Here is a 15,000-nt window from a genome sequence, read left to right as displayed (position 1 = left end):
AATAAAGACCCATTTCAAAGGCTTCTTACCTCACTCCACACAAGCATGGTCCCGAACACGACTTGGAGACCGTCAAAGAAGTTATCTCCAATGATAATGACCGTGGCTCCTCCCGTGGTCCATCCTTCACTGGGGCTGATGGCTTTGATGCAGGGGGTAGCTGCTTGTAACACACAGAACAACAGAGAGAATTTAGGACCTTCCCATCTGCTAGACTAACTAACCAACTAGCCTGAATATTAAAACAGAACACCGGGCACTGAAGAGCCAGATTCCCTACGTCAGACCGAGCAGCGTTACTCATGTGGTAGCCTAGTGGTTAGAGTGTAGGGACGGCAGGTAGCCTAGTGGTTAGAGTGTAGGGACGGCAGGTAGCCTAGTGGTTAGAGTGTAGGGACGGCAGGTATCCTAGTGGTTAGAGTGTAGGGACGGCAGGTAGCCTAGTGGTTAGAGTGTAGGGCCGGCAGGTATCCTAGTGGTTAGAGTGTAGGGACGGCAGGTAGCCTAGTGGTTAGAGTGTAGGGACGGCAGGTAGCCTAGTGGTTAGAGTGTAGGGACGGCAGGTAGCCTAGTGGTTAGAGTGTAGGGACGGCAGGTAGCCTAGTGGTTAGAGTGTAGGGACGGCAGGGTAGCCTAGTGGTTAGAGTGTAGGGACGGCAGGGTAGCCTAGTGGTTAGAGTGTAGGGACGGCAGGTAGCCTAGTGGTTAGAGTGTAGGGACGGCAGGTAGCCTAGTGGTTAGAGTGTAGGGACGGCAGGTAGCCTAGTGGTTAGAGTGTAGGGCCGGCAGGTATTCTAGAGGTTAGAGTGTAGGGACGGCAGGTAGCCTAGTGGTTAGAGTGTAGGACTAGTAACCGGAAGGTTGCAAGTTCAAATCCCCGAGCTGACAAGGTCGTTCTGCCCCTGAACAAGGCAGTTAACCCACTGTTCCTAGACCAGTTAACCCACTGTTCCTAGACCAGTTAACCCACTGTTCCTAGACCAGTTAACCCACTGTTCCTAGACCAGTTAACCCACTGTTCCTAGGCCGCCATTGAAAATAAGACTTGCCTAGTTAAATAAAGGTAAAAAAGACAAAACTCATTGACTGGTTTTACAAGGCAAAAAGGCAGACAAAAACGATTGGTTTGTTCTAGCTACAGAAATCCAGTCTGTTACTAGGGGCTGTTACTAGGGGCTGTTACTAGGGCTGTGGTAGTCAGGGATAATATGTCTGTTACTAGGGGCTGTTACTAGGGCTGTTACTAGGGCTGTGGTAGTCAGGGATAATATGTCTGTTACTAGGGGCTGTTACTAGGGCTGTTACTAGGGCTGTGGTAGTCAGGGATAATATGTCTGTTACTAGGGGCTGTTACTAGGGCTGTGGTAGTCAGGGATAATATGTCTGTTACTAGGGGCTGTTACTAGGGCTGTGGTAGTCAGGGATAATATGTCTGTTACTAGGGGCTGTTACTAGGGCTGTTACTAGGGGCTGTGGTAGTCAGGGATAATATGTCTGTTACTAGGGGCTGTTACTAGGGGCTGTTACTAGGGCTGTGGTAGTCAGGGATAATATGTCTGTTACTAGGGGCTGTTACTAGGGCTGTTACTAGGGCTGTGGTAGTCAGGGATAATATGTCTGTTACTAGGGGCTGTTACTAGGGCTGTGGTAGTCAGGGATAATATGTCTGTTACTAGGGGCTGTTACTAGGGGCTGTTACTAGGGCTGTGGTAGTCAGGGATAATATGTCTGTTACTAGGGGCTGTTACTAGGGGCTGTTACTAGGGCTGTGGTAGTCAGGGATAATATGTCTGTTACTAGGGGCTGTTACTAGGGCTGTTACTAGGGCTGTGGTAGTCAGGGATAATATGTCTGTTACTAGGGCTGTGGTGGTCAGGGATAATATGTCTGTTACTAGGGCTGTGGTAGTCAGGGATAATATGTCTGTTACTAGGGGCTGTTACTAGGGCTGTTACTAGGGCTGTGGTAGTCAGGGATAATATGTCTGTTACTAGGGCTGTGGTGGTCAGGGATAATATGTCTGTTACTAGGGCTGTGGTGGTCAGGGATAATATGTCTGTTACTAGGGCTGTGGTGGTCAGGGATAATATGTCTGTTACTAGGGCTGTGGTGGTCAGGGATAATATGTCTGTTACTAGGGGCTGTTACTAGGGCTGTTACTAGGGCTGTGGTAGTCAGGGATAATATGTCTGTTACTAGGGCTGTGGTGGTCAGGGATAATATGTCTGTTACTAGGGCTGTGGTGGTCAGGGATAATATGTCTGTTACTAGGGGCTGTTACTAGGGCTGTGGTGGTCAGAGATAATATGTCTGTTACTAGGGCTGTGGTGGTCAGGGATAATATGTCTGTTACTAGGGGCTGTTACTAGGGCTGTGGTGGTCAGGGATAATATGTCTGTTACTAGGGGCTGTTACTAGGGCTGTGGTAGTCAGGGATAATATGTCTGTTACTAGGGCTGTGGTAGTCAGGGATAATATGTCTGTTACTAGGGCTGTGGTGGTCAGAGATAATATGTCTGTTACTAGGGCTGTTACTAGGGCTGTGGTAGTCAGGGATAATATGTCTGTTACTAGGGCTGTTACTAGGGCTGTGGTGGTCAGGGATAATATGTCTGTTACTAGGGCTGTTACTAGGGCTGTGGTAGTCAGGGATAATATGTCTGTTACTAGGGCTGTGGTAGTCAGGGATAATATGTCTGTTACTAGGGCTGTGGTAGTCAGGGATAATATGTCTGTTACTAGGGGCTGTGGTAGTCAGGGATAATATGTCTGTTACTAGGGCTGTGGTGGTCAGGGATAATATCTCTGTTACTGAGGCTGTGGTGGTCAGGGATAATATGTCTGTTACTCGGGGCTGTTACTAGGGCTGTGGTGGTCAGGGATAATATGTCTGTTACTAGGGCTGTGGTGGTCAGGGATAATATGTCTGTTACTAGGGCTGTGGCGGTCAGGGATAATATGTCTGTTGATAGGGGCTGTTACTAGGGCTGTGTTGGTCAGGGATAATATGTCTGTTACTAGGGGCTGTGGTGGTCAGGGATAATATGTCTGTTGATAGGGCCTGTTACTAGGGCTGTGTTGGTCAGGGATAATATGTCTGTTACTAGGGGCTGTGGTGGTCAGGGATAATATGTCTGTTGATAGGGGCTGTTACTAGGGCTGTGTTGGTCAGGGATAATATGTCTGTTACTAGGGGCTGTTACTAGGGCTGTGGTGGTCAGGGATAATATGTCTGTTACTAGGGCTGTGGTGGTCAGGGATAATATGTCTGTTACTCGGGGCTGTTACTAGGGCTGTGGCGGTCAGGGATAATATGTCTGTTACTCGGGGTTGTTACTAGGGCTGTGGTGGTCAGGGATAATATGTCTGTTACTAGGGGCTGTTACTAGGGCTGTGGTGGTCAGGGATAATATGTCTGTTACTAGGGGCTGTTACTAGGGCTGTGGTGGTCAGGGATAATATGTCTGTTACTGAGGCTGTGGTGGTCAGGGATAATATGTCTGTTGCTAGGGCTGTTACTAGGGCTGTGGTGGTCAGGGATAATATGTCTGTTACTAGGGCTGTGGTGGTCAGGGATAATATGTCTGTTACTAGGGGGCTGTGGTGTTAATATAGGGCTGTGGTGGTCAGGGATAATATGTCTGTTACTAGGGCTGTGGTGGTCAGGGATAATATGTCTGTTACTAGGGGCTGTTACTAGGGCTGTGGTGGTCAGGGATAATATGTCTGTTACTAGGGCTGTGGTGGTCAGGGATAATATGTCTGTTGATAGGGCTGTGGTGGTCAGGGATAATATGTCTGTTACTAGGGCTGTTACTAGGGCTGTGGTGGTCAGGGATAATATGTCTGTTACTAGGGCTGTGGTGGTCAGGGATAATATGTCTGTTACTAGGGGCTGTTACTAGGGCTGTGGTGGTCAGGGATAATATGTCTGTTACTGAGGCTGTGGTGGTCAGGGATAATATGTCTGTTACTAGGGCAGTTACTAGGGCTGTGGTGGTCAGGGATAATATGTCTGTTACTAGGGCTGTGGTGGTCAGGGATAATATGTCTGTTACTAGGGGCTGTTACTAGGGCTGTGGTGGTCAGAGATAATATGTCTGTTACTAGGGGCTGTTACTAGGGCTGTGGTGGTCAGAGATAATATGTCTGTTACTAGGGCTGTTACTAGGGCTGTGGTGGTCAGGGATAATATGTCTGTTACTAGGGGCTGTTACTAGGGCTGTGGTGGTCAGGGATAATATGTCTGTTACTAGGGCTGTGGTGGTCAGGGATAATATGTCTGTTACTAGGGGCTGTTACTAGGGCTGTGGTGGTCAGGGATAATATGTCTGTTACTGAGGCTGTGGTGGTCAGGGATAATATGTCTGTTACTAGGGGCTGTTACTAGGGCTGTGGTGGTCAGGGATAATATGTCTGTTACTAGGGCTGTGGTGGTCAGGGATAATATGTCTGTTACTAGGGCTGTTACTAGGGCTGGTCAGGGATAATATGTCTGTTACTAGGGGCTGTTACTAGGGCTGTGGTGGTCAGGGATAATATGTCTGTTGATAGGGGCTGTTACTAGGGCTGTGGTGGTCAGGGATAATATGTCTGTTACTAGGGCTGTGGTGGTCAGGGATAATATGTCTGTTACTAGGGCTGTTACTAGGGCTGTGGTGGTCAGGGATAATATGTCTGTTACTAGGGCTGTGGTGGTCAGGGATAATATGTCTGTTACTAGGGGCTGTTACTAGGGCTGTGGTGGTCAGGGATAATATGTCTGTTACTAGGGGCTGTTACTAGGGCTGTGGTGGTCAGGGATAATATGTCTGTTACTAGGGGCTGTTACTAGGGCTGTGGTGGTCAGGGATAATATGTCTGTTACTAGGGCTGTGGTGGTCAGGGATAATATGTCTGTTACTAGGGCTGTGGTGGTCAGGGATAATATGTCTGTTACTAGGGCTGTTACTAGGGCTGTGGTGGTCAGGGATAATATGTCTGTTGATAGGGCTGTGGTGGTCAGGGATAATATGTCTGTTACTAGGGCTGTTACTAGGGCTGTGGTGGTCAGGGATAATATGTCTGTTACTAGGGCTGTGGTGGTCAGGGATAATATGTCTGTTACTAGGGGCTGTTACTAGGGCTGTGGTGGTCAGGGATAATATGTCTGTTACTGAGGCTGTGGTGGTCAGGGATAATATGTCTGTTACTAGGGCTGTGGTGGTCAGGGATAATATGTCTGTTACTAGGGCTGTTACTAGGGCTGTGGTGGTCAGGGATAACTAGGGCTATGTCTGTTATGTCTGTTACTAGGGCTGTGGTGGTCAGGGATAATATGTCTGTTACTAGGGCTGTTACTAGGGCTGTGGTGGTCAGGGATAATATGTCTGTTACTAGGGCTGTGGTGGTCAGGGATAATATGTCTGTTACTAGGGGCTGTTACTAGGGCTGTGGTGGTCAGGGATAATATGTCTGTTACTGAGGCTGTGGTGGTCAGGGATAATATGTCTGTTACTAGGGCTGTTACTAGGGCTGTGGTGGTCAGGGATAATATGTCTGTTACTAGGGCTGTGGTGGTCAGGGATAATATGTCTGTTACTAGGGCTGTTACTAGGGCTGTGGTGGTCAGGGATAATATGTCTGTTACTAGGGGCTGTGGTGGTCAGGGATAATATGTCTGTTACTAGGGCTGTTACTAGGGCTGTGGTGGTCAGGGATAATATGTCTGTTACTAGGGCTGTTACTAGGGCTGTGGTGGTCAGGGATAATATGTCTGTTACTAGGGGGCTGTTACTAGGGCTGTGGTGGTCAGGGATAATATGTCTGTTACTAGGGCTGTGGTGGTCAGGGATAATATGTCTGTTACTAGGGCTGTTACTGTTAGGGCTGTGGTGGTCAGGGATAATATGTCTGTTACTGAGGGCTGTGGTGGTCAGGGATAATATGTCTGTTACTAGGGGCTGTTACTAGGGCTGTGGTGGTCAGGGATAATATGTCTGTTACTAGGGCTGTTACTAGGTGGTCAGGGATAATATGTCTGTTACTAGGGCTGTGGTGGTCAGGGATAATATGTCTGTTACTAGGGGCTGTTACTAGGGCTGTGGCGGTCAGGGATAATATGTCTGTTGATAGGGGCTGTTACTAGGGCTGTGGTGGTCAGGGATAATATGTCTGTTACTAGGGCTGTGGTGGTCAGGGATAATATGTCTGTTACTAGGGGCTGTTACTAGGGCTGTGGTGGTCAGAGATAATATGTCTGTTACTAGGGGCTGTTACTAGGGCTGTGGTGGTCAGAGATAATATGTCTGTTACTAGGGCTGTTACTAGGGCTGTGGTGGTCAGGGATAATATGTCTGTTACTAGGGGCTGTTACTAGGGCTGTGGTGGTCAGGGATAATATGTCTGTTACTAGGGCTGTGGTGGTCAGGGATAATATGTCTGTTACTAGGGGCTGTTACTAGGGCTGTGGTGGTCAGGGATAATATGTCTGTTACTGAGGCTGTGGTGGTCAGGGATAATATGTCTGTTACTAGGGGCTGTTACTAGGGCTGTGGTGGTCAGGGATAATATGTCTGTTACTAGGGCTGTGGTGGTCAGGGATAATATGTCTGTTACTAGGGCTGTGGTGGTCAGGGATAATATGTCTGTTACTAGGGGCTGTTACTAGGGCTGTGGCGGTCAGGGATAATATGTCTGTTGATAGGGGCTGTTACTAGGGCTGTGGTGGTCAGGGATAATATGTCTGTTACTAGGGCTGTGGTGGTCAGGGATAATATGTCTGTTACTAGGGCTGTTACTAGGGCTGTGGTGGTCAGGGATAATATGTCTGTTACTAGGGCTGTGGCGGTCAGGGATAATATGTCTGTTACTAGGGGCTGTTACTAGGGCTGTGGTGGTCAGGGATAATATGTCTGTTACTAGGGGCTGTTACTAGGGCTGTGGTGGTCAGGGATAATATGTCTGTTACTAGGGGCTGTTACTAGGGCTGTGGTGGTCAGGGATAATATGTCTGTTACTAGGGCTGTGGTGGTCAGGGATAATATGTCTGTTACTAGGGCTGTGGTGGTCAGGGATAATATGTCTGTTACTAGGGCTGTTACTAGGGCTGTGGTGGTCAGGGATAATATGTCTGTTACTAGGGGCTGTTACTAGGGCTGTGGTGGTCAGGGATAATATGTCTGTTACTAGGGGCTGTTACTAGGGCTGTGGTAGTCAGGGATAATATGTCTGTTACTAGGGCTGTGGTGGTCAGGGATAATATGTCTGTTACTAGGGCTGTTACTAGGGCTGTGGTGGTCAGGGATAATATGTCTGTTACTAGGGCTGTTACTAGGGCTGTGGTGGTCAGGGATAATATGTCTGTTACTAGGGCTGTGGTGGTCAGGGATAATATGTCTGTTACTAGGGGCTGTTACTAGGGCTGTGGTAGTCAGGGATAATATGTCTGTTACTAGGGCTGTGGTGGTCAGGGATAATATGTCTGTTACTAGGGGCTGTTACTAGGGCTGTGGTGGTCAGGGATAATATGTCTGTTACTGAGGCTGTGGTGGTCAGGGATAATATGTCTGTTACTAGGGCTGTGGTGGTCATGACATTTCGGTCAGCATGTTATTGTCACGTTATAACCACGTTTAGCATCTGCAGGCTACTCTTCCTGGTGTTTATTATGGATCCCCATTAGTTCCTGCCAAGACAGCAGCTACTCTTCCTGGGGTTTATTATGGATCCCCATTAGTTCCTGCCAAGACAGCAGCTACTCTTCCTGGGGTTTATTATGGATCCCCATTAGTTCCTGCCAAGACAGCAGCTACTCTTCCTGGGGTTTATTATGGATCCCCATTAGTTCCTGCCAAGACAGCAGCTACTCTTCCTGGGGTTTATTATGGATCCCCATTAGTTCCTGCCAAGACAGCAGCTACTCTTCCTGGTGTTTATTATGGATCCCCATTAGTTCCTGCCAAGGCAACAGCTACTCTTCCTGGGGTCCAGCAAAATTAAGGCAGTTTATACCATTTAAAAAACATTACAATACATTCACAGACCGTGTGCCCTCAGGCCCCTACTCCACCAGATATATACAGTACAAAATCCATGTGTACATATGTGTGTAGTGCGTATGCTATCGTGTGTGTGTGTGTGTGTGTGTGTGTGTGTGTGTGTGTGTGTGTGTGTGTGTGTGTGTGTGTGTGTGTGTGTGTGTGTGTGTGTGTGTGTGTGTGTGTGTGTGTGTGTGTGTGTGGTGCTTCACAGTCCCCGCTGTTCCATAAGGTGTTTTTTTGTCAGTTTTTAAAAAAAATCTAATTGTACTGCTGCATCAGTTACTTGATGTGGAATAGAGTTCCATGTAGTCATGGCTCTATGTAGTACTGTGCACCTCCCATAGTCTGTTCTGGATTTGGGGACTGTGAAGAGACCTCTGGTGGCATTTATTGTGGGGTAATGATGGTTGTCTCTGCTGTGAGCCAGTAGTTCAAACAGACAGCTCGGTGCATTCAACCTGTCAATACCTCTCACAAATACAAGTAGTGATGAAGTCAATCTCTTCCACTTTCAGCCAGGATAGATTGACATGCATATTATTAATATTAGCTTTCTGTGTAAAACCAAGGGCCAGCCGTGCTGCCCTGTTCTGAGCCAATTGCAATTTTCCTAAGTCATTTTTTGCGGCACCTGACCACACGACTGAAGAGTAGTCAAGGTGCCACAAAACTAGAGCCTGTAGGACCTGCCTGGTTGATAGAGTTGTTAAGAAGGTAGAAACTAGCGCCTGTAGGACCTGCCTGGTTGATAGAGTTGTTAAGAAGGTAGAAACTAGGGCCTGTAGGACCTGCCTTGTTGATAGTGCTGTTAAGAAGGTAGAAACTAGGGCCTGTAGGACCTGCCTTGTTGATAGTGTTGTTAAGAAGATAGAAACTAGGGCCTGTAGGACCTGCCTTGGTGATAGTGTTGTTAAGAAGGTAGAAACTAGGGCCTGTAGGACCTGCCTTGTTGATAGTGTTGTTAGAAGGCAGAGCAGCGCTTTATTATGGACAGACTTCTCCCCATCTTAGCTACTGTTGTATCAACATGTTTTGAACATGACAGTTTACAATCCAGGGTAACTCCAAGCACATTAAGAAGGAAAGAAATTACACAAATTAACTTTTAAGAAGGCACACCTGTTAATTGAAATGCATTCCAGGTGACTACCTAATAAAGCTGGTTGAGAGAATGCCAAGAGTTTGCAAAGCTGTCATCGAGGCAAAGGGTGGCTATTTGAATAATTTCGATTATATAAACTGTTTTGATTTGTTTTACACTTTTTTGGTTACTACATGATTCCATATGTGTTATTTCATAGTTTTGATGTCTTCACTATTATTCTACACTGTAGAAAATAGTTTAAAAAATAAATAAAAATACATTTTAAAAAACCTTGAATGAGTAGGTGTTCTAAAACTTTTGACTGGTAGTTAATATTTAAAAAATATCAGAAGTGCTAGCAAGCTCCGGACCACCAGTAGCCATCACTGAGGCAAACAGTCAGGGACAGAGTTCTCTCTCTCTTTTATCACACCTTCTTCTACACCCAGACTTCCTCTGGGCCCTGCTTCGATGAGCATTCTGGAATGCAGATTCTGCTACAAAGAGACTAGATACCTAAAGATGTACACTTTGTCTGTTTATTAGCGCTCCTCAGTTCTCCTGCTCTATTTCCTGTTGCTAAATGGTCAGTGGGAGGGAGGTGACTAACAGTAATGGATTTCCTCCCCCACTCTCACTCCTCCACCCTCTACATCAACTGCTCCTTCATTTTAAATGTTGTTTTATTTATTTAAATCTGTCCATCTCTCTTATTGTTGTTGACCGGGTGTAGAAGGAGAGACAATGGAAAGGTGCTTGGAACTGTAAAGCCACAAAGCCTTGTCAATAATTCACAAACGGATGTTTTGTAATCTGTAGTACCTTTTAGTGTAATTGGGGTAGTTGTACCTAAGGTGTCTGAGTTTATACCAGCTATCATCCTGTACCACTGTAACATCGTTGTTATAGCTAAGATGTCTGCGTTTATACCCGCTTTCATCCTGTACCACTGTAACATCGTTGTTATAGCTAAGATGTCTGAGTTTATACCAGCTATCATCCTGTACGACTGTAACATCGTTGTTATAGCTAAGATGTCTGAGTTTATACCAGCTATCATCCTGTACCACTGTAACATCGTTGTTATAGCTAAGATGTCTGAGTTTATAATAGCTTTCATCCTGTACCACTGTAACATCGTTGTTATAGCTAAGATGTCTGAGTTTATAATAGCTTTCATCCTGTACCACTGTAACATCGTTGTTATAGCTAAGATGTCTGAGTTTATACCCGCTATCATCCTGTACCACTGTAACATCGTTGTTATAGCTAAGATGTCTGAGTTTATACCCGCTATCATCCTGTACCACTGTAACATCGTTGTTATAGCTAAGATGTCTGAGTTTATACCAGCTATCATCCTGTACGACTGTAACATCGTTGTTATAGCTAAGATGTCTGAGTTTATAATAGCTACCACAGTAACACCAATGTTTCTATCATTGCAATTCAGTTTATATAAAAACAGCACAAAAACTAATGTATGTTAAAAACAAATATGTGATTTTTAAAATTTTTATATATCTGTTATTAATAAAAATATAAATTATAAAATACTGATAAAATAATAATGGGTTATAATTATAAGGCGTACATATGATCAATAATGAGACGATATAATCATCGCCATCATGCATTGATTTCCCCCTCTCTTCCCCTCAGCTAGCTCTCTGTCAGCCAGCCAGGTTAATCACCATTAGGTATTGTTGTGTTCTACACTCCAGACAAGGCCCCAGTCTTTGTTTGCTTTAATGTTGGACCAGCCGAGGTTGTATTTGCTCATTCCATGAGCATCTCCCTGTGTAGCAGAGGGGCCATGAGCCCACAGCACACACACACACACACCGCCACGGGAGGGCGGGAGGGAGGGAGGCAGAGAGAGAGAGAGAGAGAGAGAGAGAGAGAGAGGGAGGGAGGGAGGGAGGGCGGAGGGGGAGGGAGGGAGGGAGGGGAGGCAGAGAGAGAGAGAGAGAGAGAGAGAGAGAGAGAGAGGGAGGGAGGGAGGGAGGGAGGGCGGAGGGGGGAGGGAGGGAGGGAGGGCTGCCCTTAACTGGCACTGTTGACTCCATGCTAATAAGTTCATACAAATTTTCATTTCTGAGGCTTGCGATTGACATTTGCTTTTCTTAATTGCAGGCAGGAGCGTTTGAAAAAGCATCAACTCTCTAAAGACAGACAAGACTCCTCAAAGGGACTGACATTCATCAGCGAAGCCAATTATAGCAAATAATTCACCAAAAATTACAGTAAACAAATGTACTGTCTGTAGGTGAGAGGGAGGGAGGGAGGGAGGGAGGGAGGGAGGGAGGGAGGGAGGGAGGGAGGGAGGGACGGACAGACAGAAGGAAGGAAGGGTGGGTTGTGGTGGGGGGTTGTTGGGGGGCTGAAGGGAGGCAGGTTGGGGGTCAGGGAGAAGAGGCTGGGTGGGGATGGGGAGGGGGTGGGGGGTGGACCGGGCAGAGCAGAGGCACAGGAGGGGCTGGCTGGCAGCTGGGGCTTCAGACAGCCACACACACACACACACCGACTCAAATTTCGCAATGCTTCCCCCGTTGGTGCCTAGCGTGGAGACGGGAGAGACGGGGGCCGAGGCTGGGGGGGCCGGGGTTGCTCTAAACCGAGCCGTGCATGAGCCACCTCCATTCTGCCCGTGATTAGCATACATTTTCAATGCACATATAGAAGGGGGGGACATGTGTTCAATGGGGAGCATGGCGAACCAAATTACACAGACAGCGTTAGCCATCTAATGATATACGTGCACAATGCCCTCAAGCAGATGATGGAAATTGGAGAGAGCAGACGCACGCAGTCAGCCAGCGAGAGAGAGACGGACGGGCTGGAACAGGACCAGTCTGGTGAAGGATGTTCTGAATCCAAGTCCACCCAACATACAGGGATACCAGTCTGGTGAAGGATGTTCTGAATCCAAGTTCACCCAACATACAGGAGTACCAGGCTAGGTAGGCTGTTCTGGAGCCAAGTTCACCCAACATACAGGGATACCAGGCTAGGTAGGCTGTTCTGATGCCAAGTCCACCCAACATACAGGAATACCAGGCTAGGTAGGCTGTTCTGATGCCAAGTTCATCCAACATACAGGAATACCAGGCTAGGTAGGCTGTTCTGATGCCAAGTTCACCCAACATACAGGAATACCAGGCTAGGTAGGCTGTTCTGGAGCCAAGTTCCCCCAACATACAGGAATACCAGGCTAGGTAGGCTGTTCAGAGCCAAGTTCACCCAACATACAGGAATACCAGGCTAGGTACAACTTATTCTAATTAGTCGGATTGTTTTTTAAATTTTGTAAATATTATTTAAAAATCATAAAGGACCTATATTTAGTATATAATATATTAAACAATATTCATCAAATGTTTTCCTCTACATTTGTATGTCAGTTGTGGGATAATTTATTGTATTGTTCACTAGCTAACGACTAACTAACGACTATCTAACGACTAACTAACGACTAGCTAACGTCTAGCTAACGACTAGCTAACGACTAGCTAACGACTAGCTAACGACTAGCTAACGTATATCTAACGACTAGCTAATGACTATCTAACGACTAGCTAACGACTAGCTAACGACTAGCTAACGACTAGCCAACGACTAGCTAACGACTAGCCAACGTATATCTAACGACTAGCTAACGACTAGTTAACGTATATCTAACGACTATCTAACGACTAGCTAACGTATATCTAACGACTATCTAACGACTAGCTAACGACTAGCTAACGACTATCTAACGACTAGCTAACGTCTAGCTAACGACTAGCTAACGTCTAGCTAACGACTAGCTAACGACTAGCTAACGACTATCTAACGACTAGCTAACGTCTAGCTAACGACTAGCTAACGTCTAGCTAACGACTAGCTAACGACTAGCTAACGACTATCTAACGACTAGCTAACGACTAGCTAACGACTATCTAACGACTAGCTAACGACTATCTAACGACTAGCTAACGGCTAGCTATCGACTATCTAACGACTAGCTAACGTCTAGCTAACGACTAGCTAACATCTAGCTAACGACTAGCTAACGACTAGCTAACGACTAGCTAACGACTAGCTAACGACTAACACATCACTTCCTCCCTGCTTGCCAGCTCTCTTCTGATTTTTCTCCTAATGCCAGGTCTTCTGGAAGCAGTCCGGCGCCTGCATGTGTCTTATCTCAACATCAACTGTCACACTCCAACGAATCTCTGGCTTTGTTGTGCTTCAAGTGGACAGTCAAAAAGGAGCCAAGAGAGGAAGAGAGAGAGCGGAGAGAAATATTTGGTACTGACTACCCACTACCTACAACCTACCAGGCCTCCAAGCTCACCTCCCCACCTCCCCACTGTGTCTGGTGTTGACTACCCACAACCTACCAGGCCTCCCGGCTCACCTCCCCACCTCACCACTGTGTCTGGTGTTGACTACCCACAACCTACCAGGCCTCCCACCTCACCTCCCCACCTCACCACAGTGTCTGATGTTGACTACCCACAACCTACCAGGCCTCCCAGCTCACCTCACCACTGTGTCTGGTGTTGACTACCTACAACCTACCAGGCCTCCCAGCTCACCTCACCACTGTGTCTGGTGTTGACTACCTACAACCTACCAGGCCTCCCACCTCACCTCCCCACCTCACCACTGTGTCTGATGTTGACTACCCACAACCTACCAGGCCTCCCAGCTCACCTCACCACTGTGTCTGGTGTTGACTACCTACAACCTACCAGGCCTCCCAGCTCACCTCCCCACCTCACCACTGTGTCTGGTGTTGACTACCTACAACCTACCAGGCCTCCCACCTCACCTCCCCACCTCACCACTGTGTCTGATGTTGACTACCCACAACCTACCAGGCCTCCCAGCTCACCTCCCCACCTCACCACTGTGTCTGGTGTTGACTACCCACAACCTACCAGGCCTCCCAGCTCACCTCCCCACCTCAACACTGTGTCTGGTGTTGACTACCCACAAACTAACAGGCCTCCCAGCTCACCTCCCCACGTCCCCACGTCCCCCTGTGTCTGGTGCTGACTACCCACAACCTACCAGGCCTCCCAGCTCACCTCCCCACGTCCCCCTGTGTCTAGTGCTGACTACCCACAACCTACCAGGCCTCCCAGCTCACCTCCCCACCTCCCCACTGTGTCTGGTGCTGACTACCCACAACCTACCAGGCCTCCCAGCTCACCTCCCCACCTCCCCACTGTGTCTGGTGTTGACTACCCACAACCTACCAGGCCTCCCAGCTCACCTCCCCACCTCACCACTGTGTCTGGTGTTGACTACCCACAACCTACCAGGCCTCCCAGCTCACCTCCCCACCTCAACACTGTGTCTGGTGTTGACTACCCACAACCTAACAGGCCTCCCAGCTCACCTCCCCACGTCCCCACGTCCCCCTGTGTCTGGTGCTGACTACCCACAACCTACCAGGCCTCCCGGCTCACCTCCCCACGTCCCCCTGTGTCTGGTGTTGTCTACCCACAACCTACCAGGCCTCCCAGCTCACCTCCCCACCTCACCACTGTGTCTGGTGTTGACTACCCACAACCTACCAGGCCTCCCAGCTCACCTCCCCACTGTGTCTGGTGTTGACTACCCACAACCTACCAGGCCTCCCAGCTCACCTCCCCACCTCCCCACTGTGTCTGGTGTTGACTACCCACAACCTACCAGGCCTCCCAGCTCACCTCCCCACCTCCCCACTGTGTCTGGTGTTGACTACCCACAACCTACCAGGCCTCCCAGCTCACCTCCCCACTCCCCACTGTGTCTGGTGTTGACTACCCACAACCTACCAGGCCTCCCAGCTCACCTCCCCACCTCCCCACTGTGTCTGGTGTTGACTACCCACAACCTACCAGGCCTCCCAGCTCA

General features: G+C 48.0%; 1 protein-coding gene across 9 annotated transcripts in view; it reads right to left on the bottom strand.

Moving 5' to 3' along the window:
- LOC115119788 (transcription factor COE3-like) overlaps positions 1 to 15,000 on the bottom strand; it is a 114,776-nt gene that overhangs the window by 77,648 nt on the left and 22,128 nt on the right. For 7 of the 9 annotated variants that reach the window (XM_065022947.1, XM_065022956.1, XM_065022952.1 and 4 more), the window contains exon 3: positions 30 to 163. In XM_065022947.1, the coding sequence (XP_064879019.1) occupies positions 30 to 163 (134 nt within the window). The remainder of the gene's footprint in view (positions 1 to 29; positions 164 to 15,000) is intronic. The other 2 variants (XM_065022949.1, XM_065022953.1) reach the window with 1 other exon arrangement.

This window comes from Oncorhynchus nerka, linkage group LG10 (assembly GCF_034236695.1).
Source record: "Oncorhynchus nerka isolate Pitt River linkage group LG10, Oner_Uvic_2.0, whole genome shotgun sequence".
NCBI lineage: Eukaryota > Metazoa > Chordata > Actinopteri > Salmoniformes > Salmonidae > Oncorhynchus > Oncorhynchus nerka.
Note: the sequence above shows the minus strand (reverse complement) of the source record. Positions and strands in the feature narration are given on the sequence as shown.